The 25530-nt window shown below is 38.0% G+C and overlaps 1 protein-coding gene across 2 annotated transcripts in view; it reads left to right on the top strand.

The window, feature by feature from the left end:
- NAV3 (neuron navigator 3) overlaps positions 1–25530 on the top strand; it is a gene marked incomplete at both ends in the record, with an annotated part of 270085 nt that overhangs the window by 130166 nt on the left and 114389 nt on the right. For both annotated transcript variants that reach the window (XM_084295258.1, XM_084295257.1), the window contains 2 exons: positions 4705–5740; positions 15539–15654. In XM_084295258.1, the coding sequence (XP_084151384.1) occupies positions 4705–5740; positions 15539–15654 (1152 nt within the window). The remainder of the gene's footprint in view (positions 1–4704; positions 5741–15538; positions 15655–25530) is intronic.

Below are 25530 nucleotides of genomic sequence, written 5' to 3'. Positions count from 1 at the left end.
CAAGTGTGTAAGTTTTTTTTTTTAATATTACAATGAAATTTCCAAGTAGTCTTTGAATTATTTTTTTTTTATGTACCTGTGGGTGTTCTATGACCTGAGGATTTTAAAAAAATTTGTTCTGAAACAAACTTCAACCCTTACATTAGCAGTAGTAATAATAACACCTTTTTAAAAGAAAAAAAAAATAATAAAATAAAATAGCAGCACATGCAATAAATGCATTTTAAATTTTGCTTCTAATGTAGATACTTGGAGAAAGAGAACTTTAACAGCTTGTGTTGAATGGACATACAGTCCATATACACTAATTTCTGAGTCTTGGATAGTATAGCAAATAGCTAGTAATTTTGCATTAGTGCTGCATAAGCTGCATAAACTGAATCAGAATAGAGGATGACTTGTACTATGTCAATAGGCATGAGAACTGGGGATCTCCAAATCTCAAGGACAGACCACTTTTGGTACTTTTTTTTTTTTTTTTTTTTTGCTAATGTACAACTTCCTGTATGTGCTAAAAAGAGACCTCGAAAAAGATATACAGCATAAGTTTTTTTCTTTGTTTTGTTTTGTTTTAAATCCAGTTATATGTAATACTTGAAATCTGCTCTTGTATAGCACATTTTTCACCTCAGTCACAATACAGGCACAGATTTAAATACATTTTAATCTGTACCTGGATATACAGGCACAGATTTAAAGGAGACCTCAAAGTGGTCCAAAATAAGATGTGATAGATGTCTTTTATATATTGTTTTATTATTTAGAATGCTATTTAATACTATCTATTTTGAAAGTTGCTTAATGAATAGTTTACACTGCAAGAAAGCCACGGACCCCTAAGTGAAAACAGTTTTGCTACTCATTCAGTACAGGACAGTTTTCACCTATAGACCCACTCCATTGTCTTGACACAGGTAAATTTATGTGCCAGTGATTAAGTGAGGAAAACAGAATATACCAAAACGGTAAAGATGCCATGAGCTGAAACTCATCTGTGGAATCTGTGGAGCTTTAGTGAGATATATATATATACTTTTAATATATATTTGGACTTATGGTTGGGTTCCAAAGAATATGTGAGTTTTCCAGGTCATATCACATCCATCTCTTTCACACCTAATAAAATACAGAGGAAAATAAAACAGTGAAAATGAAAGTATTTGAATAAAGTTAATTGTCTATGTTGCTAATAAGACAGATACCCAGGGCATTTTGAGACTAGCAAAGAAATAATGTTCTAACTCCAGCCAAATTAAAAACAAACAAACAAATATTTACACTTCAGAGCTTAGAAACACTGTCTCTGAACACTGATAAGGACCTTTATGTCACAGAGTTTAATTGCACGCCTTTCAATGTCATTTCATAATATCAAATGTCATTTGTATATTGTCCAGAGTTTGTTTCAATTCTCTTTGGTATTTTGCCCGTAAAAGACTTTGAGAAACTCTGTTCTGGATCCCAGTTGTCTAATGGTTGCAGATCATTAATCTTCGTGCAGTATGTGTGCCCAGTGCCAGTTTGTTTGTGTTCATTCTAGTGCCAGTCTGCTGCCAGTGCTCCCTTGTGGTGTTCTCCTGTGCTGACAAGGGGTAGATAAATTCTCATGTTGGAAGAGGACATTTGAGCAGGCTGTGCTCTATTCATCTTACCAGACAGACTTCCAGTTCCTCCAAGCATCCTTACAGCTTTCCCTTACAACTCTTCCTTTTTTTGTTAACCCTTTCAGTATGAGTGACTAAAATTGGATATTGTAATCTGGGCACCTGGTGTGACAGTATTAATATGCCTTATGGAAACACTTTGTCTGCTCCAGAATACTAAGAAAATCACTACCTGACTATGCTGCAACTGGGGAGCTGTCATCACAGAACTGCTGTCCTCTCCAACAGCACCAACTACAGAAAAGGTCATGGACAAGAAGATTGAAGAGGATTGTTGTAAATTGGTTTCTGATATCTTTTTTTCTTTCTGCGGTGCGCACCCAGGGGTGTTCTGCTTTCCCAAAGCAGATTGGGCTGAACCCTGAAGCACAGTACTCTCAAGGAGAATGCAGCATTTTTCTCACCAGAAGTTGATTATGCCTTTCAATTGTAAAGGGATTGGGCCCTACAGAGAAACCTGTCTCCTTGTAAAATTCAGTTTATAGAGATATGACATCCTTGTCATATCCTGAATCCATAGCTTCGATTCAGTCTGTATCGAAAGCACCACAAGGTGGGGACAGATTTCATATAATGAACAGCTAAAGCTAAATCCAACTGAATGAGAAAAAAGCAATGAAAGATGTGCAGCTTCAAGTAGTACATTTGGGCTAGGAGGGGAATAAATCTTTTTATTCCACATCTTTAAGCATACAGGCAGACTCTCACTATTTCTTGAGAGTGTGCAATCCACATTCCTTGTGGGAACTTTAAGGATGCACTTTAAATTGAAGGTTAAAGGCAAGTTTTGTGTTTGTACCTTTTGCTGATGTTTGTGGTTTGTGACATAGCGATCAAATAAGCATCAGTGGTTCCAGGAACCTGTGTATTTTGCTATATATGTGGAAGAATAAACTGTTGTTGAAATAGTGAATATGTTCCTTTTTATATTTTTTTTTCAAATGAGTTAATATTATATAGCAGGAAATATGGCAAGGCTTGCATTCTTCTTTTCAGTCAGAAAGCTTCCTCCCCCCTTTCTTTCTTTCAGTAAAATGAATAGCCTGAAGCCATACAAATTTAACAGAATTAATACAAGAGAGTGCAGTGGCATCCCACTGTGCACAGATTGTTACATGTATTCTGCATTAACTTTGCATATTCTTAAGGTGAATTTTCAACTGCAAAGCTACTGGGATAGCAAAAGACCCCAATCCTCCTGTGTAATTAAGGCGTGTTTAGTGCAAAGCAAGATATGTGCAGGAAGGTCTTTGTGCACACCCAGTCCTGGGCTATCAGCCATGGGGCTGATCCCTGGTATAAATTAAGGAAGCCTGAGGGCTGCAGTAATATACAACAGCTGCTGTTGGCCCTAGGCTCTGTTCCAGCATCCGAGACTTACCAAAAAATAGCAGGGGCCCAGCCACAAATCCTGCCTCATTCACAGATGAGGGAACAGCTCTGCAGCTGCCAACAGAAGCAGCTCCACATTAATAATGCTACCTGGAGCAAGGGGAATAAGCTATCACCTAGCCTTTCCCAAAAATACTCTGAGGCCACCCGTATTTTCTTGTATCAGTAGAGATGCTCAAAAACTTCTGTGAAGATCATTAGATCTATGGGGTTTGCACACTGGGCTGAGAGCACACAAAATAATGTAGGGCATCTGCTGAAGATGGAAGTGATTGGGCTTCTGGAGTGCAGTTGGTAATAGCGTTAAGCAAGTTAAGGCTGTTTGTGTAACACATTTCTATTGTATTACTTTTGTTTGGATTTTTTTTAATTTATTTTTAAACAAAAAATTCTTACAATCTATTTAGAGAAGTAGATTTTGCTTGTGAAAAGCAGATTTTTGTTTGTTAAAGAAAAAACACCTCTCCCTCCAGGATGCTTAAAATCTCCCCTTCCTTATTTGTATTAGTGGCCTTCAGACTTCCAGGTGAATAGTCTAATATATACGAGGGCCTTAGGGCTGAGACTGCAAAAATGGAAATTGCGCACAACTTCAAACTCTGTGCTGAAGGGCAGAAATGTCCTCAGCTACTATATTATTTAGACATGGGAGCTACAGGGCATGACATTGGCCTTGTGTGTATGTAACACATCAAGTGCTCTTTTTTCCATTATGTGAACTGTATTTCCATTGCATGTTTCTAGTAGCACGTATTTCGTAGCATAGACACACTTAAGCCTAATCAGTGGGAGCCACAGAACTCTGAATATCAAGAAAAGACAGATAAACTGAGAGAAAATATGTCACCTGCTGAAATAGCTTTGTACCACATATATGATTACCATTAGTACTTCATTTCTCTGATGCTCCAGAGTAATAGCATTTAGATACTCAGATAAGTCTTGGAAACAGGAGCTTCATATAGAAGAGCTCAGCCCTTTCATGCCTCGGTCTGTTTTGCTTAACAAGGCAAAATGAATGTTTTGAAAATCATGGATGTCAATTAAGATAGTTTGATTATTGCAGAATGCCTTATTCTCTTTCATTCTGAAGCTTTGCTGAAGTTTCTGGAGAATATAAATGTAGTGAAGGAACCTGAGAGATGTAAATGAGACTTATGTACCTTTTGTTAAACAGTAAAAACCATAATCTTTTTCTGTTTTGTTGTTTTGTTTTGTTTTGTTGTTTTGTTTTTCTTCCGGTGTTGCTTTAGTGTTTTTTATTTTTTTTTAGTCTCTCAGTGTTTTGTTATTAGCCACTGATTGGAAGAATTTCTTTATGAGTTATTAATTATAAAATCTTTACATTGGAAGGTTTAATTTGCATAATGAAATGGTTGCAACAAAGGTGTCTCCATGTGCTCTTGAGCTCATAGAAAGAAGTATTGCACAACACCATGATGGAAGGGAAAAAAAGGCATTTTTGATTAGCATTCTGCATATTCCACACGTGTATATTAAGCTTATTATAAATCACATTTACACTGATTTTTGAAGTTTATATGTAACTGTATTTCTCATGCTGGGGCGGGGGGGGGTATGCTGTTAATCTTCGAGTAGAAGATGTGAAAATAACTGTACCATTGTGATTCTTTCTATTTTTAAGCAGATTCACCAAAAGGCCCTCACCCATCTGCAGGCATGAATGGAAACGTGCAGCATCCCACCAGCACCGGGCAGCAGCAGGTCTCTGCCATACCCTCTCCAAGTGCCAGCAAGCCTTGGCGCAGCAAATCCATGAATGTCAAACACAGCGCAACCTCGACCATGCTGTCCGTGAAGCAGCCTAGTCCCGCAACCTCCCCTACTCCATCTTCAGACAGGCTCAAGCCACCCCCATCTGAAGGCATGAAGCCACCTTCATCTGGACAAAAATCTATGCTGGAAAAATTCAAGCTGGTTAATGCTAGGACTGCTCTGAGACCTCCTTTGTCATTGAGCTCAGGACCCAGTGATAGTGGGAGAGAAGATGATACCTTTTCAGAGTGTGGTGAGACAGACGTGTTAAGCGGTGGGGTGAACAGCGGCGGCTCCACAAGTAGCAGTCCTAAAGTATCACCGAAGTTAACTCCTCCGAAAGCTGGAAGCAAAAATCTCAGCAATAAAAAGTCTTTGCTACAGCCAAAGGACAAAGAGGAAAAGAACAGGGACAAAAATAAAGTTTGCACTGAGAAAACAGTCAAGGAAGAGAAGGACCAAGTCACTGAAACATCTGCAAAGAAGAGCTCAAAAATTGCAAGCTTAATCCCAAAGGGAAGCAAGGCAGCAACAGCCAAGAAGGAAAGTTTAATACCGTCTTCTAGTGGAATCCCAAAACCTGGATCGAAGGTGCCAACAGCAAAGCAGAGTGCTTCATCTGCGTGCACAGGAAGTAAGGAGGTTGAGAAACTGAGGACTACAAAAGGAAACCAATCCCAAACAACACCAAAATCTCAACTCAATGAGAAGGCTTCTCCTTCCTGTGGACTTGCTTCTTCTGAAGGGAAAGAACCAAGCTCAGCTCTTGCCCCGGGCTCCTCTGCAGCTCTCTCGGGCTCCGTGGCGGCAAGCAGCAGCCAAGGCACGGGGAACGGCATCGTCCAACTTCCTCAGCAACAGCAATACAGTCATCCCAACACTGCCACAGTAGCTCCTTTCATTTATAGGTAAGGTCACCAAGGGAAATTGGGTTTGTGTTAACATTTAGAAAAGAGAAAGCTAAAAAAGCCAGAGCAATAGTGGTCACACTGTGTCTCATATCTCCCAGTTTCCACGTTCTGTCATGGCATCACATATATTTTCCAGATAATATGTTTTAATTAATATTCATGAATAATTTCTTTCAGGAACACTGACTCTTTACCTTATATAAATGCAATCCATTGCAAATATTTGCCATTTAAAATTCAGGATTGGATTGATTTGGTTGGATTGGAAATACAAATCACGTGTTATGTTCCCTGTGCTGTTTTTGAAAGGTCATGGCAGAATCAGGATTCTAGTGAGAATATTCCTGTGTGCAATTTCAGACCTTCAATGTTTATTTGTTATTATTTGATAATATTTGCTTAAAACACACTGCTTTCTAGAAAAAAAAAAAATCCTAAAATACACTTCTGACATTTTCACAGTATGTAACAGCACTAGTAGGATATTAGAAGAAAAGTCATATACAAACTTTTGCAAGCATTCAAAAGTATTTCCATACTTTGAGCAGAGTAAAAAGGATGCTGGCTGCAGGTCCTTTTTTTTTCTGTTTGTTTTTATACATGAAGTAGGTATAAATTAACTCTGTAGAGGCAGCACATTTTTACAGATGGTGCATACTTTTCTGATGGCCAAGAACAGGGGAATGATCAGTTAAACATATTGATCTTTGTCTGAATTTATTTTGCTGCGTGATAAAGCAACTGAAGAGAAACTGAGAGATTGCATTGTTATACAACTCAGAAAGCAGAGTAAGTGTAGAAAGACTGGCAAGCTGCTCTGAGTCATGATTTCAGATGTCAGATATTGGAGAGCTTTAGCTACATTTGTGGGTAAATTTAACATCTGATAAAATGACAAATATGTTATTAAGCAAAATATACTGGCAGTTTTTGTTAGTGAGTAGTACTGTAGATAATCTTGGCTAAAGATTAAAGAGGTGCTGAAGTAGGCTCTGAGGGAGTATATATATCATTACACACAACTAAACATAGCTTCAAAACCAATCTGGATGAGTGATAAACTGTTTAGGTTGATTCTGAACAAAAGCAGTTCTGAAAATTGTATGGGAAGGGAAAAAGCCATGATGTGGGTTATATTTATTCTAACATTCAGTGAGTAGCCTTTTGAGTTTCAGTTAAATGTATCACTGAATGTGTTTAATATGTATGTTTCTGTATAGCTGTCTGGAATATTTTCAGTTATACAGCCATTTGCAGTATCATACATAGGATGGCCTACATATGTTGCATAGATAAGAAGAGAGAAAAAGAGGCTATGCTTTGCCTTCAGATGCATGTGCTATATAATGGCAATTTTACCACATATTAATGCCATTTCATTGCATGATGGAGATATTTTATCACTCTTTTAAGCTTCATCATGAAGCAAAATATATTTGGAATTTTAAAGGGCATTAGAAGCATGCATCTTCCAGCAAAATTTGGTATTAATAATCATCTGTTTGCTTCAAACAAGCAGCAAAGGAGACTGTATTTGATGTTAAATCTCGCATGAAAGTAAATTTCTCAGAGCCAAGGTCTGATCTCAGAATGCTATAAACCCAGGGTAATAGGCTGACTTTGATGAGGTTTCTTCAATGTGTATCTCTGTAACTGAGAGACAAATCTGACCCACAAATACACAGTAAATACATTCCTTACAGCTCTCAAGGGCTTTGTAATAGTACACATTGATTTCACAGAAGAATATAAATATAATCAAGGATAAAATATCCATATTTCCAAAGTCAGCAGATTTATTTTTGTGGATATATGGCAAGTAGAAGTGTACAGGAAGATAGGGTACTGTATTTACATTTTTTCTGCTCTTAAGCGTAAATGTCTTTTGAGTAGTCACAACAATTTATACTGAGAATTTCCACGTATTCTTGTTAGCTGCTAAAACAGCTTTATAGATCAATGAGGTAGTAAACAACAGTTATCATTCAGACAAACAGGTTTATTTTTTATACCTAGTGGGAATGTCTAGGCCCTGTGAGTTGGTATTGTAGTCCTTGTGAAAAGATTCAATATAATTCAGTAAAAATACAGTACATTTTATCCAGAATCCTACAGAATTCTTCTTACTGCAATATACTACCGTGATCAGTTTAGGCTGTTAACACGAGGGTAAGTGTTTTCTCTGGTTTGTTGCTGATACCATGTATTTAACAATTTTTTATTATTACTTAAGAGGATATTAGTGTAGATTTGTGAGTAAAAGGAGTTATTTCAAAGAGTTTCTTTGAGGCCAGTATGAATTTTGCTTGGAAAGAGACTGCTGTGCTATAACAGTTATCAACACTCATGTTTACAAGTGGTAAGTTTTTACTAATAGGCAGAAAAGAGTGTTTCGCTAGCAGGTGCTGAAATGATACATTGCACTATTCAGTTTTGCACTTTTGGTGCTTGGTTGCTACCTGATACCACATTGTATTTATGCCTCTTAAACACCATGGCATGGAAATTTGTATGGGTTTATTATTTCTCTTCAAAGATTAGCATAAAAGCTGAGATTCACATAATTTAAATTAATATAATTTAAATTTTTCCATCCTCCTCAGCAAGTGACTATTTATTTTCAAATGTGGTTTTGAATTTACAGCCCCTTAAATGTTCTCTCTGAACTTGACTGCAGAGACCAACTGATTTACAAAAGGCTGAAGTAGATGTAATTTGGTTGTCAGAAAGGTTGTTAAGAAAGATGCAGCAGGCAAACAACTAAGAGCAGTATGTAAGAGACTGTATAATTGTTTAAAGTGTACCAGCCACTATTTTAAATTACACGCTCTTCTACACAGACAAAATTAGTGGAAGATAGAAATGACACCATCTGCCAGAGTTCCTTGGACTCAAATCAAAACTGGCTGTAGATTTTAGTTATCTTCCTAGTGGTGCTTAAATTTCAGGTGGAGAAGAGTAACACAGAATTTTAGTGCTTACTAGGTTACACTGAAAACAAGGAAGGAAGAGACAATAATGGGGGAAAAAAAAAAAGTCTGAATTTTTCTCCTAAAATCCTAGCTGGATAACAACAAGCTTAATTGCTCAGTATATGGAATTCTTAGCTTTTGAATGTATTGCTCAAAAAGTATAATATAACCTGTACTTCCAAACATTTTATTGCATTGATAAGAGCCTGTTTTATCTAATTACAGTTTTTATTTATTTGTTTGTTTGTTTTGTTAGCCAAATTGTGTAAGATTTCCATGAAATGCGAAACATAACAAATAGTTCTAGAAGTAACGCAAATGTTATCTAACTCCATGGGATAAATCCTTAGTTGACATAAATCATCACAGCCCCACATGAAGTATGTGATATGATGGCAATTAACATTTGCTGTGGACTTGCTCAAATACTAAAGGAATATTTCAAAAAGAGAACTTTAAGTTATAACCTGACACATGAACTAGTTTAGTTTTATTTTATTGACTCCTGCCGTAACTGCTGCAGGAATTTAATGGGTCCCTTTCCCATGGTTAGAATATAGAATCTGAAATGCTCAAATCCCTGGGGCTGCAGTGCTCAGGAAGTGTTTATTGTCTGAAATGATGAAAGTACGGAAACTGCTGAAGAGATTTAGCTGACCGCTTATTACCCTGAGCTGTACATCTATGTAGTTCATCAGTTAAATTTCACTCCTTTGGGTAAATTTGTAGTTTAATGATAGAGACATCTGGAATAAGCTTCATTATTGTCTGAATTGAAACCTTTCAGAGATGCTCTTTCAGTGTCAAGAGAAAGAAACTGGTAACTTCACTACCTAATAGGTTGGTATAGAGAAGATAGGGCTAGACTATTCTCCAAAATGAAGGATAAGAGGTAATGGGTACAGCAGGGGAAACACTGATTTAATATTTTCACCATGAAGGTGGTGAAACACTTGAGCAGGTTGCCCAGGGAGATTGTGGAAGTTCTGTTTTCAGACATTTTCAAGACAACCAAATGAGATCCTGAGCAACTTCATGTAACTGGACTTGGCTTGAGCAGGATGCTGGATGAGATGCCTTCTGGAACAATTTTCTGATCTAAATTATTTTCTGATTCTGAGAACACTAAAGTGTTCACCAGATAGAGATAGACCAATGGAAATATTAGTATAATAAACAAATGTTACCAGCTACTGAAATATTCTTCCTATCTCCTTTTCTATATGGTGATTGCAACAATTCTATTACTAGACCATAGCTTCAAGGGTGAACCTGCAGAGCTATGACAGATGGGAAGGAGGATATAATCTGGCTGGAACCTCTGGAGACACAGTGAAATTTAATTCCAGCTGCTTGTTCAGGATGTTTTTATACTGGTTTATAGGGTAATAATTGAAATAGTCTTCAAGGATCCTGAAAACACAGAACCTGTGGGTCTTGTTGAAGCCGTATTTGTGTCTAGTTTTAATGACTAGAAGCCACAGACTGTGGAGTAAAAACTAACTTTTCAGTAAAAGACATTTTATGTTAATTGTTTGTTAATAATAGATTGTACTGATAAACGTATTGTAACTCATTCTTTAAAAAATGCAGTGACTCAAAGTTATACTGTAGTGCTTTGCTGCTATTTACATTACTGTTGTGAAATTAAAACTGCAGTTGCCACCAAAATTTTGCAATCGTAGGTAGCACTAGACATTGCCACCCACCAGTTGTAACAAAATACAGTGTTTTAAAAAATTATCCCATTTTCTTATGCTTGATTTTCAAGCAGTTGTGCAAGAAGGTCTTCCAGTATAGAGGTGTTGGCTTCAGAGTTGTGAAGGAGGATAATAAGTGCATAAATCATTATAAACATATACATGATTGCTGAGTTAAGCCTTGTGTGCTGAGTTAAAACTGTAGCCTGATAATTTGATTGCTTCCTGTTTATGAGTTGAAGTTGTTCTTTTAAATTGTCATACAGGCAAGTGTATATTTGTTCCTTTGACTAAATAATCAGCACAATGTAGGATAGAGGACCAAAAAGGTTATTCTAAGTCCTGTTCAGTCTTCTGCCACTGGCAACCATTTAAGACCTTGTCATAAAGCAATTGAGCTTTATCTTAATCTAGGTAATCTCCACAACTCCAATGGGAAGGTTTCTTCAGTAACTCATCTCATTGTCAGAAATTATTTACAAGCTACGTGATCAGAATGTATCCATTTATTTTGTTAATATTATCCTTTAGCTTAAAAAGTTTTTTTTAAACTCTTTTCAATCTCTCTTTAAATATGTGAAATAATAATTCGATCCCCATCCTTCTCTTTTGCAAGGCTAAACCGAATTGTCTCCTTTCCTTTCATTAGAGTTTCCTCTTCCCCATGATCATCCTAGTAGCCTTTTTCTGCAGCTGTTCCCAATTTAACTCACATGTCTTGAACATGGGCGATCAAAATGCTTATATACCAGATGTGGTCCTGCCAGTCTGTTACACTGACAGTGATACATATTCAAGACAGCTGCACCTCAGAGTTGTTTGGGGAAAATAAAACAGCGGCATATTCATCTGATATCTTGTGGAATGTCAAGCAATAACCAAACAAATCTTTGATGTTATCTCTGTTTATCAAAGGTTGGCTATTTCGTTAGAGACAGGAAATTACTGACTGTGTTAAAGATAGCTTATTAAGTAGTATTTCAAATTCTGTTCTTAATTACTCTTGTATAGGCTCATTTTAATCAAACTGAATGATCTTGTGCAGGTGTGTTTGAGAGCAGGATTTGTCCCATTAAGCACGTCTTATGCTCTTACAAATAAGTAGCATATAACTAAGTGGGTTGGGGTTAAATATATTCTCTGATAGCCATTTTTAAAATAGAAAGCAGGTAGTCCTGTTTCATGACAGTTGCTTAAATTAACCTACACTGCAGATGCACAGCACTGGAAGAAATATCCACAGGGGAGCTTTTACAAAACTGAAATTATTTTCACTTTCTTCAATGTCAGAAGAGATGCAAGGATTTAGATTTTTTTTATTATTATTTTTTAAGGCAGTGGGCTATGAACAGGTAGAGGATAGAGAGTCATTTATTAACGCCAGTATTTAAGGTTAATGAGAAGATATTAACTGCTTGCTTGCCTGGAGCATGATCTGTGCTGCAGTCCTGCAGAGATCACTTGAGTCATTCATAGGATTAATACAGCCCAGACAGATATAAAAAACAGTATAGGGTAAGGTGAATCTTGCAATTTCATCTTCCTCTTTTTTTTTTTTCCTTTTTTAAAATAAAATAAAATAAAATAAAATAAAATTGTTGGGCTAAGCAAATAGGCATCTGCATGCTTAATCCAACGTAAATCCCTATGACAGACTTAGAGGAGCAGGACCTCCTTGCTCCTCAAAAGCTGGAGCTCCTACATGGTTTTGCATGGTAGTGTTTTTCCACTAGACCATTCTGACCCCATGTGGGCTAAGATTGACTCCAGAAAAAAAGAGCAAGGCCTGGGCTATCAAGCACCAAAAGCAGGGCTGCTTCAGAAACAGAGGTGTTGGTTTTGTAGGGCTGTTGGCAACCCAGGTGGAGACCTGGTGAGAGAAGGGCTGTTGTTGAGGGCCCTGTTACCAGGTTTCTCCTTGGGTTACTCAAGCACAGTTGCCCAAGGGCTGAGCAGGTACCTTTTGCCTTTGGGCCAAACACTTCCACAGTAAATAACCAGTTTTCTCATGTAAGCAGAACTTAAACTGCTGCAAAATCCATAGTCCTTTATGAGATTTCTATTGTCACCTCAGATAATGAGAATCACTGATATTTCTACCAAATTAAACAAAAATGTTGAATGAAGTCAGTAAAGCAGTTTCTTTATAATTTGTTTTGCTAGCAAATCAAATTTATTTTACATCATATTTAAATGTTTAAGTTTGAAGCAAGATAAAAGGGACATTTCATGCTTCTTAGATCAGTTATTTCAGGCTGCCTGTAAATTTAAGAAAGCCACATTACATTTACATTTGGTTTATGTTTCCATGGTTATCTTTCTACAAATTAAAGCAAACATCTTTGAATTATTAGTGTTATATGATCTTTTTTACTTTAAGGCTTAGATTCTTTTGCTGTTTTATGTCCCAAAAACTGGCTTTTGTGCTGCAATTATCCCAACCAATCAGATTCTAAAATTTTGAATGGGAACCTTTGCAAGTACGGCTTCCCACAGTGTTTTTATCTTTTTATCTTCTCTTCCTGATTATAGCTGTATTTTTGAAAATGAAAATAAATAAATAAACAAATAAATGCCAAAGAATTGAACTATGGTTTAACTGGTATTTGGTATATCTCTAAAAGGTTTGATTTGACATGCGTAAGCAAAGCCCAGGACAAGTGAAAGCTTTTATTCATTGCTATTTTAGGTGAACAGATTCACTCATCTTACTGAAGTTTATTTGCTACTGTAGATCACTCATTACTTGCCTGTACTCTTTTTACTAGTAGGGAGACCCAGTCCTTTTAACATAAGCTGTTGCGTACCATATAGTCAGTAGTGAGTTATGTATTTGTCTCTGTTGACTGTACAGGCAATAGTTACTGCCAGAGGGTAATCCAGATTGTTGAAGTTTTGTGCTTATCTTTCCCCATTCACTAGATAGAGAAGTAGTGCAAATGTCGGGTATTGGTGTCCACTGAGGGTCCTTAATCCTTTTTTGATGATACATGTACAAATAAACAGTGATGAATCCTTTCAATTCTCTCTTAGCTTATATATAAGCCTCTTGGTCACTCACTGAGGGGTTTGTATCTCCTGTCTCGGCTGATGCAGTGATTGATGGTTAAACAATTACACAATCAAGAATGCAGTTCCATAATGTCAGAAGGACAACAGGTGAAAATGATCCCTTTCTGTTTCTACCCAGAGGTGAACTGACATAAACTCCATATACATTTGTGGAGGAACCTAGGAATACTTGAACTGTACCAAGCTAGCTGAGGGCCCTTACTGCAAGACCAAAAGCAACATGTGTGTTTCCAGTGTTCCTCGTAATTAGCTCCGGCCTTTCTCTGGCTCCAGCCCTTTCAGCATAGTTGTTTGGGCTTAATACAAAGAGTGCAGACCACTTCAGTTCATTTTACCATTACTGTAAGAGCCTTTTTCTAAGAGATTTTGGGCTGACCTTTTGCCCTGTGCTGATCCAGCACTAAGTCCAGACAAGAAAACTCATGAGCATTCATGGCCTCTCAAAGTTACTTTCAGTGGAAGCAGACATATCCTTTTTTTATTTTGATGATTTCAGGCAGTACATGAAAGCAGGTGGGACCACAGATTTCAGTTTGTTACTGAGGACGCTGTCCTCAAACACCCAATGTAAAATCAAATTCAAGGACAGTAGTTAACCTTATAGCATGTGCTGTGATTGTGTTTCCAGTAGAACGTACCAGACAGAAATGGTAGACAAGAAGCAAAAATAGTGTTCAGAGAACAGTTTTCTGTTTCCAGCATCCCCAAAGTACATGATCTGATGACAGTGTATTAGAGTAACATTGCTGTTTCTGTTTAAGTAGAGTCCAGGTTAAATGATTCTAATGATTCTAATCAACAGATCCCTCCATGACAGGACTTGCTCTGTTGCACATGCATATATCTGCTTTCTCAGTTACTGTCATGAATTACTGAACAAATCTGTTCAATAAGTAACTCTAAAGAAAATATTAACTGAAAAGTTATTTCATGAAGTAAGTTGCTATCAAATTATTTTGAGTGATAAGTCATTGCTTTTGTTGGTTTTACTTATAAAATACACATTCATCACACAGTTAAATGCTTGTTTTCAATTTAGTTGGTGGTTGGAAACGCTATGGTGAATTTTAAGAAATAAACTATATATATAATGTTTTAAAATCAGGATATAAATATTTCAACAGTCTTTTAAGAAATCAAAAGACTGTATTATTCATATCATCAAAGCTGGAGAAACTTCATTTCTAAGTGAATATTTTTTCATTTTATTCTGTAAAGTGGCTAGAATAGCTAGAATATCTTTAGTTACATTCTTTTACTGTAAACAAACATGGTACAGGTTGGCATTGATGTCATCATGTTTGAACAGTTCCTGAGTAAGTTAGATGCTACAGCTGTTCCTTAGGAAGGGAATAATTATCTATTTCATATCAATATCCCATGTCTTTGTGTATTTCTTGCTATTTATCATTATGTAATGACAAATAACTGTATCCAACAAAGTGTACCCAACATAATTTATCATTGATATCCACAGAAATACACCATCACAGAAAATATGGGCTATTTATTAGTAAGTTAATGGAAACACTTTTATTATTCCATTTACTGAGAGTTATGTAAGGGGCATTATCAAAAGAAGATACACATAGATTTAAATATCTGAGTCAGATTTCCATTCCACCCTTGCATAAGCTTCTTCACACATGGCCTTTCTCGCCTAGTATTTCATGAACCAATAGCAAGTTTTCATTTCCCTTAAATATGTGTGGCCATGTGACGTAACCAGTTCAAATGGATTCTGACTATATCTGGTTGATACCTCCTGCTCTTCTGGAGAGAGAAAGTAAGGAAACAAAATGGCTCTGATTTTCTCAGCTGAAACTCTGGGCTGTTCATGAAGAGATGGAGTTCCTAGTCATTTGCAAATTTGGGTAGCTGGAGTCAAATTAACTCAGTAAAAATGTGACATTCATGCTATTTTCACCATATGGCTTTTCCTGAGATGTGTATAGTGATGTGATTTTAGTTGGAGCTTCAATTAAAGTTTGTCTCCATTAATACCTTTGTGACAGATAATAATAATAATCAATCTTCTTGCTTGTTTTCAGAACTCTCTCAGAAAATGACAGTACCTCTTTACCACCTGCTGACTCCTGCACCAGTCCTACCAAAATGGATTTGTCGTTCAGTAAGACTGCCAAACAGTGCCTAGAGGAGATATCTGGTAAGTAACAAGAATTCAGGAAAAGCCTAAGTTTAGGAATTATGTACTTTGCTTACATCTTTATCTTACCAGGAGCATTACAGTGTATTGAAATACTCTTGACTTCAGTTCATGAGTGGTATTAAATATGCAGACAATTTGGGTCATGTACAGTTAGTGCTTCAAATGCACAGTTCCCTTATCTGAACTGGTTCCTTCTCTTTGAATATACTCTTCATCATTTTGCAGAAACAGCACTTTCATAAATGAGGGTTTCGAGACGTGTAATTGTTAGTGTCATATTGAACGTTCCAGGAGAGCCACGGAAAATCTACTTCAGGATGTTTGATACTATTTTGCATTTAAGGCCATCAAATTAAGTCATAACATCAGAATTGAGACACAAGAGACAGAAGACATATTTCGCTTTTGTAAATGGATCTTTATTCAAAAAATGGGAAAATGAACAAGTTCTCTCTATTGTACCTGACTTTGAAGTCACTGCTAAAACTAAACTTCTGCAGGCTCTGTCCTTCAATGCCTTGTAAAACTGGGGCAAAATCCTTATTAGGTTACAAACGTGAGGGGACTTTTAAAGTCATATCAGAATAGTTCCTTTGAAGTCGACAAAGGCATGCTGATTTACATCAGCCGAGGATCTGGCCTCTACTCTGCCTGTAGACGCAAAGCAAAGTGTGTCACAGCTGACTTCCTCATCAGGATTGAATTGCACGGCAGGCTTGTGTGGGAGTACTTTCAAAGGGTCTTTTAGACAGAAATGTTCTTTCCTTTAATTTTTTTTTTCTTTCCTTAATCAGCATCCTTATTCTTAATATCATTTTTTTACAAGAATAAAAGGTGAAATCCTGTCCCACTGGATTCAACTACTGTTTTTCCATCTTACTCCATATCCCTAATGTTCAAACAAATTTATAACGAGTCATGCAGTTCTTCTTACACAGAATATAACTCGCTTTAAAACACTCATTTGACACATCACTCTAAAATTATCTCTCCACCAGAAGGGAAATCAGCTGCCCAGGCTTTGTGGGACTGCCTTGGCATTTAGCTGATTCATACTGAAATTGAGGTTTTGTCCTGGTTTGTCTTAGTCGCTTCAAAAGTTTCCTAAGTCTAACATCTCATATTTGCACAACCATCTTTTATGATAAATGTCACACTGAAACCTGGTGAAGCATTCCCTGGAGGCACCACATGCCTGTTAAAGTTATTTTACAATGGTATTTCTTAAAGTAAAATTAAAAAAAAAATAAATGTTGAACTAATCCAGAAGACAGATTCTTTGTTCTTGAATGTACAAAGAGTATAAATTGAAACACTTATGCAATTCAAAGGATGCTTCAAGGAATTATCTAAAGAGATGATAAAAAAAAAATCAGTTCAGTACCTGTTGAAATGATCAAAAAGGATATCATGTCTTCTGGCTTTTTACTGTTCTGAACAGAAATGGAACAGCATCAAAAAGGAAAAAATGGCATAAAGGCACTAGGCATCAGAGATGTTTCTAATCTGATTATTCAGACTCTGGCATTAGCAGTTGACTGACACAACAGGCAGCAAAGCAGAATCACTGGAAAAAATGTCAAGTTTTTGTGGTATGCAGAGGAAAACATGTGTGCCACCTGTAATTGGCTGTTAGCAGCACAAAGAATAAATGGATCAAATACTACATTTTCTGAATAGATAGTTGTCTGCATTGGTGAACTATCACCAAGTCACTGGTGATGTTGCCATTGGTGAACTTCTGTGGAAAAAAAAAAAGAAACAACAACAACAAAAACAAACAAAAAAAAACTCTTTCACATTGATACTAGCTTTCTCAGAACACTTCCACTGCTGCATAATTTTTGCACTGATGGACATAATTTTTGCATTATCTGAGGCTTCTTTTGTGACTTTGTAGCCAAACATACTAGCTCAATATATTGGTAGTCAAACATGATGAATAAGGATCATGCAAGGGACTGAGCATCTGTGGAAACCACTGAAAGGCTGAGAGTTTGTGAAGTGCTGTCCCACATGTATTGTATTTATATTTCTCCAAAACTTGGATGGGGACAAAATTATTAAAATTCTTAACATTAAAATAAAGCTAATTCCCTTGCTCCAGTGGTGAACCAGCTCTGTTCTCTGTGCCCAGCAAGGCCATTCACATTTCTTTGCCACCATCTCAACAACAATGATGGGGGGAAGTAGACGGGGAAAGTGAGAAGCTCTAGGGCTAGTTTCCAGCTCTCCTCTGCTTTGTCTTCCTCATGGTTTCTAAGGGAGCTGTTTAAATTAAAAGCAACTCCTCTCTTCCATCTGAGAGCTGGTGAAAGGATGGGACAGAGCCCTAGTGCAGCTCATTGTTTCTATTTATTTACTGCCTTCTACTGGGCACACGATGACTTGGTTTTACTTGCAAAGCCATGAGGGAGGATGATGGTGCTGGAAGGTAGGGGAGATAGCGAGGCTAGTGTAGACATGGATCCAGAGCTTCTGACCTGATAACCTGATTAGTCTCTTGTTTGCTTGTCCCTACAAGTCTGCTGCCCTAGATAACTTCCCACATGGCTTATGCCTAAAGCTAGTTCTGCCTCTTGGTAGAGCTACTGTAAATCTGTGTTTCTCCACAGTTCCTCCATCTCTGCTTGGAATTTGTTCCATCTGTGATCTGAAGTGCTTCAGACTTTTTTTTCCTGCCTTTTTTTTTTTCTTTTCTGAATATTCCACAGTCCAGCCAGAGCAGCCCCAGATGTTTCCATGATGTGCATGCAAATCAGCAACACAGCACACACACAGTAGGTGTAACAACCTCCTGCGCACCTTGGATCCCCTCTGCAGGCACTGTGCTGGTGACATCCTTGCACAGCTGAGCCTGCTGTAGATTTGCAGGTGTGGGTCACCCATACAGTAATTTTAGTGTATTCTGCATGTGTTTGCCACATTGCACATGTGGCACACAGATGTGGAGACTTCTGTCCAGGAAATCCCAGACAGAAGTTTTGGAGTCCTAACTAATGTCCTGTTCGGGAGTCATGTATGAACACTCTTGCATGTACTTTATGTACCAGTTGCCTCAATAAGACTATTATTATTTTCTGCAAAACAAGAGTATAATTTTTGCAGACAGGATTTGAAAATACAAATGAAAAGGAAGGCTAACAGCAGTAATCAAGTTTGACTCTTGATTTTCATGATATGATTAGGATCAAAGTGGTTAAACTTTCTTATCTAGTATTTGTGTTTCTGCTGCAAATTTATTGGAAAAGGATGTCAGGAAGCTAATCGTTTAAAAATCCTTTGAAAACTGTATATGTCTGTAACTACAAAGTGTGATTTTATGAAATCAGTGATAATGTTTGGCTTTAACAAGTGTTTATATGTTCAAAGAGCTTAAAGCAAAGTGTTAGATTAAATAATTATTCATGAATTTACAAATATTGACTAATTATAAAAAAATCTGAGGGATGAAGCAGAAATGAGAGTAATTTTATGAGTTATATGCCAATATCAATGGCAGAATTAGCATAACAATGTTCTTTTTCAAGCTCTATGTTTACTGTGCTTCTTATATTCTCTATGAAATAGAAATAAGGAGAAAAATAGAGAAATAGAAAAACAATAATGCATGGAAATATTTTACAAATTTGTTTTCAAGTGAGCTTGGATGAAGAAACTCAGAATGTTATAAATTTGCAGTTCTATTACATAATTCATTTGAAAATCTCCAAACTATGTACTGAGACTTCAAAGAATGTTTTATCTGACAGCAAAATTTGTCCCTAGTTTACTAGCTGTTATAATTCCTTTTATGAAAGAGACAGTAAAAATAATGTGATACATTACACTGATAGTGATGGGTTGGGGAAATTCCCATGCTGTTCTTTATTTAGGCGTATTTCTGTGTGCTGAGTGAAGAATACATCAAATTGCAAGGTAGTTGGGGAATAATGCTCCGTTGTGACATTTGCTCTCCTCTGGCCTCCTATACTGTCTGGTTAGTTTAGAAAGATTTATTTGTTCATTGCTACTTCATACATTTAAAATAGAAGAATGAGTTTTGCAAAAAGTATTTTTAATAAGGAAACATGAGAATTTTCCACATTGCAATTTTATACCTTCCTGAATGATAGCCTGCAGAGATGGTATGGTAAAGCAGGAGGATAAATTCAGTGCTATTTGTGCTGAGCACTTGGTCCAAATATACGTATGTATCTGCTCAAAGGATGATCATGACGATCTGTATACCAAGTGAGGTAGTGGGATTCATGGAAGAAAAGTTATATAATCAAAAGTTTCATATAAGAAATTAAGGACTGTAGTTTATATTGTTTGTATACATGAGGGCTGAAGGAAGGTTTTGTGAGTAGCCCTAGTACCTCCAGATCCCAGCATGTGACTCATTGTGTTTTTAACATAGGTACAAAAGGAAAAGGTAGCTGCCAGCTACCCTTGTGTGGCTCCCATATAGCACAAATGTCATTCCTGTCCCTGGACAGTGGCTCATGACCTGTGTCCTGCTGAAGCAGGGCTGCAGAGGATAGCTCAGGTGGGGAAAGTAAGAGGTCAGCAGTCACCGAGGCCCACTGAATGGCCCAGGACTCAGCTACACCCCTACCCAAGATCCTGGCAGCCTGGAGTGGGGTGACAACATTGTACAGGGTGTTTGGTGCAGCTCACCAGGTGAAGATATTTCATCCCTTGCCATAAGTTTTTCTGCTCCCTGCTAGAAAGAGGACTAAATATGCCTGGCTAGTTCTAGCAGACTGGTGTCTGGTTGTCCATGCTGAGAGCTGAGTGCTGCACCATGCAGTACTTCCTTAGCAGGGAAATGCTTAGTCTTGTCTGCAGAGCTAAGGGAGGCCAGATCTAGCACTGTAGTCACGACTGCTTTGTGTGGTCAGGCACGCTCAGCATGAAGGCAGAACATGGCCACCTACAGCTGGCCACAGAGACCAGCCATGGGTGGTAGCTGTCCGGGCAAGAAAGGGCAGGTGAGGAAGTTGCTGTTCATTTATTTGGAGTATCAGGGAGATTCAGCCTTGCCGTTTATGGAAGGAAAAGACCCTGCTCCTTTGATTCTGCAGGGCTGTGCAGGACCACTTAATTGTCCTTCCAAATCATTTGAAACATAGTGACTGTGAATGGTGTATTACGTCTAATATAAACTGAGGTTTCAGAAGCATTAAGTGGGAGAAGAGTGAGCTTGCCTTTCAATGTGCAATTTCCGTCTTCCAAAGACAGCCTTTCAAGGACTTTCTGACATTCTCAAGTGTCCTTCTCAGCCATCCCACAGGGCTTCCTGCCACGACGCCAGGATGTGTGCAGGTAGCGTGTTCCAGCACAGGAGTTTTCGGGCAGTGCTGGAGCCCTGCTGCCAGAGCCTGGGCAGGGTGAGCATCCCCTCCAGTGCATGAGGTTCTTGCAGGCACACGCATGGTCATAAAAAATCTTTTAAGAGCCCATATGGATGGCAAAGATAGTGAAGGGCCTAGAGGGGAAGACGTATGAGGAGCGGCTGAGGTCACTTGGCCTGTTCAGCCTGGAAAAGAGGAGGCTGAGGGGAGACCTTATCGCAGCGTACAACTTCCTCGTGACGTGGAGTGGAGAGGCAGGTGCCGACCTGTTCTCCTTAATCACCAGTGATAGGACCTGCAGCAGTGGTGTCAAGCTGAGGCAGGGGAGGTTTAGGCTAGACATCAGGAAGAGGTTCTTCACCGAGAGGGTGGTTGCACACTGGAACAGGCAAGTAGTAGTCACTGCACCAAGCCTGTCTGAATTTAAGAAACATTTGTTCTGTGCACTCAAATTTTGGGTAGACCTGTGTGGTGCCAGGAGTTGGACTCAATGATCCTTATGGGTCCCTTCCAACTCGGGATATTCTATGATTCTATGATATGCCGCCATGCCCAGCAGACCCAGGGAGTAAATTCAGTGGTGCAACCATTCAAGTGTTACATTTTGTTTCCCTGCTGATAAAGTGGCAGACATTTAATATTTGGGACTATGTTATACTCAGGGGGACAGCTTTCTTCTTCTCCCCTCTAACTTTGACTTTGTGGGCAAGGTGAGGAGGAGGAGTGGTATCTCATCTTGTTGTGGTCCCTGTCTTTCTAGGAATGTGTCAGTGATTCAATATGGAAACTCATCATTGCTTGAGACTGCTGTTTGTTGTTTTTTTTTTTTTCCTAGATTAGTTCTGTGTTTATGAGGGTTTTCTAGGAAAAAATATACATTTCCTTTAAAATTTCTAAGAAGCTTCCCCTATGTTTTATTATATTTGTTTTTCTTATATGTCTTAAAAAGCTGTAAACTGAGCTAGTGAATAGCAAGAAGTGCACTGAGGCTTCTGTTAACATCCATTTATTCATTCAGGGTATCTGCATAGTCTGTATTTCTTAGGGTGGCATTTTTAAAGGTTACTTCCCTGTCAAGGTTTCCCAGGGATTTGAGACAAGCATATTTTAATGCTGACAAAAGCAGTATATTCTTGTATAGCAATTTTCATGTTTGTAGATTTCTCTATAACATTTTATGAAATCAGTTGCCCCTAGATAAAATATTTGCATTTAGAAATTAGAAGTCAATTCAGGTAGTTCTTTATTATCCTTTTTTTTTTTTTTTTTTTTTCTGGAACTAATATCTTTTTCACTGTGAGAAAAGGTATATACTTAAAATCTTCTTTCATTCTTGTTATATTATTTTAAAACAAAATTTAGATCTGGAGAACTTAGTTCAGACATTATATTGAATTGTTTTATAAGAAAAATACTATTTCTTTTAATATGTTTTTATTCAGAAGATTGTGAAGCAGTGATTTTTTTCACAGCTTTTTAATTCTATACTAGCCTCTGAATCTCACAGAGATGCAAAAAGGGTATATTTCAAGCAGAAAGAAACAAAACATTTATAAATCACCTTACTGGGTAGGTGCTGTTGTGTTCCATTTATTAACTTCTTTATTATCTTAAATTATATATTTTTTATTATTTATAACAGAAATTGCAAGGCTCAAGGTCCATTTGCAAATCTGCTTTTAGCTTCCTGCACAGGGAATAGCAATGATATGGAAGAAATAGTTCATCATCCTTACCTTTCAGGGAGAAAAATATCATTTGACTGTGAGCTAGGTCTATGACTGTAGTATCCCGTTCAGGTGGAGCTGTTTCTTGAAACCTGTGGCACTGTAAACTGGGCAGAGGATTCTGTGTCTCCGGTTTAATTCACCAGGATGTTTGCTGCCATGGCAGCCAGCAGCTTTCGCTGCAGTAGCAGAGAAGAGTCATATATCTGGGAATGCAGGTTGAATACTAAAATGCAAGGAAGCTTGTGCAGAGCTTTGCTTCAGTGGTTAATTTTGGCTCTTTATTGAGCTCTGACGTGGAGGCTGTACTTGCAATTCTGTGTCAGCCCATCTGAAGTGAAGAGCCATGCGCCGGGATCAGTCATGATCTGGTGAGAGGGGGGAAAAAACACCCGAGAGCACTTGTGCCTACTTTGGATTTCAGACCTCAGCAGCTGTAGACAGAGATGCAGGCCCACCACTCTGATGAGACCGGTGATTGGATGGAGAGGGGAAAACACAGTTGGCTTTTGGGATTACTTCTGTGCTGGAGCAGAGTGTTTGATCAACTCTCTTCTGCTTGAGAGAAATCCAAGTGAAAATGACTGTAAGTACGGCAGATTAATGTGACGGGGGAGAAGTGGCTTAGCAGAGACAGCAGCATAATTTTAAAGAAAATGACTGTGTCTGTCTCGTCATTTACACTACATACACTGTATGTTTGAGCTGTGCTTTTCATTATGAGTGCGAGGATGTTCTTCCTGGGATGTGCAGTGTGCAGTACTGGGAGGGTCACCTCCAGACCTTGCTGAAGAGCTGAACTGCTGCCTGTCTCCGAAATATGAAATCTGACTGAGGTGAAGCCACAGCCCGAAAGATGCAGCGATCTGCTGAACTGTCAGTGTTTAAAGGCAAGGAGGTTAGAAGAGGGTGTGTTCGTCTACAGAAGCAGAAGTCTCTAACCAATCTCACGCTCACCAGTGAAGGGGAGAAGAGGCGATACTCATATAGGGAGAATTGGTTTGGGAACGCCTCCAAGTCCGGCCAGAGTTACCATCAGCGGGAGGCAGAAGCTGGGAACAAAAGCTCACTTTCCAAGGCACTCTCACACTCGGTACACTCTCTCTGCCACTCTGGTCTCACCACACCCCAAGCGTTCCAGGTGCTACCACCAGCTGGAAACAGCACATCCAGGAGGTCAGGAGATCGGCATACAGATGAAGGCTTTGGGACTGATAATGAGGAGAGGGGGAAATCAGATCATGAAAATGCAACCTGCACGTCCCATTTCCCCAGCAGGAACTGGGCAGAGGAGGAGGAAGAAGGCTGCTTGCGTGAAGGGACTGCACATCTGGATGAAGATGTCATAATAACAATGCTGGGGGACCTAGAACAGGTCCTTTATACTGATATTTTAGGTAAGTTAACTTTGACTTGAAGTCAGAAAGGGAAGGAGGAGACCAAAGTATGTGCACATATTCGCATGGAGCAGATTTTTGATCTTGACAGTGATTTTATGAGACAGAACTGGGTTTGTTTGCCATAGTATGCAAAAATAGGGTCTAGTCATTTCTTGCTAGCCTGCTTACTCTTACCTCTGAAGACTGCATGAAATTAAGATGAATGCATAAATCACTTTTGATGAGTGCATGGACAGTAACTGTGTGTGAATAATTGAGTGAGTTTTCTTAAGCTGTTTGAAAAAATAAGGTGAAACACTTAGGTACTATTAGTTCACTGTAAAATAATTTAATTTTCATGACATTCATCCTCATGAATTTTAAATTGTAATCCCAAATTCAAAGTTCGGTTTAGATAGAAAATGTCTTGGCCTACCTACAAACTGTCCATTATTGCTTTCCCTTTCCCTCTGCTGATAATTTCATCCATATATGTGGAATTGTTAGTGCCATGGTTTCACAGTTTAGCTGTATCAGTACATGCCAGTGATCATTTGAAGTCCAGCGTCATAGGTGCTTCAAAAGGCTTCTGTGTTACTGGCTTTACTTTTCATCTCTCAGTCCTTTGTAAGAGTGCTCAAAGTGTTCATTTCCAAAGCTTTGTTCTTCAGCCAGTCAAATGGTTGAAGTGTCTGCTTGCTTTTCCAAGGTTATATAGCACGTCTAGCCTGGAGGTTCTTTTCTGGTGGATGTGTTAGCCCTGAGAGTGTTTAAATTCAGGATAAAATTTTTGCTCTACATGTAATTTAAAAAGCTATCATCTCTAAATAACAAAGAAACAAGTATTCTCTTTTTATGTCTACCTTTAAACTATATTAGGCTACAGTTGTGTGCTAGAAAGGGTTTCTTCTAGAGATTACTGTTAGCAAAGGCAGCTGAGCTCTCCACCTTCTGCTCCTCTTCAGCTGTGTCACAGAACAAATCCCTGTTCTCTCGTGAGCCTCAGTTTCCCCACATGCAGACTAATATTGGTACTCTACTTTGTGAGTGGAGTTAATGTCTAAGAGCAAACAATTCTCTGGGAAGCTGGTTATTGTTTGTAAATTCTTTTGTGAACATCACAGAATTAATGGAATTATTATCCTCTCATTTTCTGCTTTGGGCTGTAATTACATGCATGAAAGTATTAAAATGATCATGAACGTTATTCTTAAATGTGCAATTATGGGTAAGCTTCAGAATATTGAATGTAAAAGTTTAACCTAGGTGATTAGTGATTTCTGTAAGATGTTTATTTTTGATTTCCTGTGTATGTACCTCACACAAAAGAAAAAAAGGAAAAAAAAAAAAAAAGAAAAAAAAAAAAGAGGAGTATCTTCTCTAGAAATTTACTGAGAGAACCTGTAGTGTTTCACTGCTTATAAGAAG

Source organism: Netta rufina, assembly GCF_964035555.1.
Source record: "Netta rufina genome assembly, chromosome: 1".
Taxonomy (NCBI): domain Eukaryota; kingdom Metazoa; phylum Chordata; class Aves; order Anseriformes; family Anatidae; genus Netta; species Netta rufina.
Note: the sequence above shows the minus strand (reverse complement) of the source record. Positions and strands in the feature narration are given on the sequence as shown.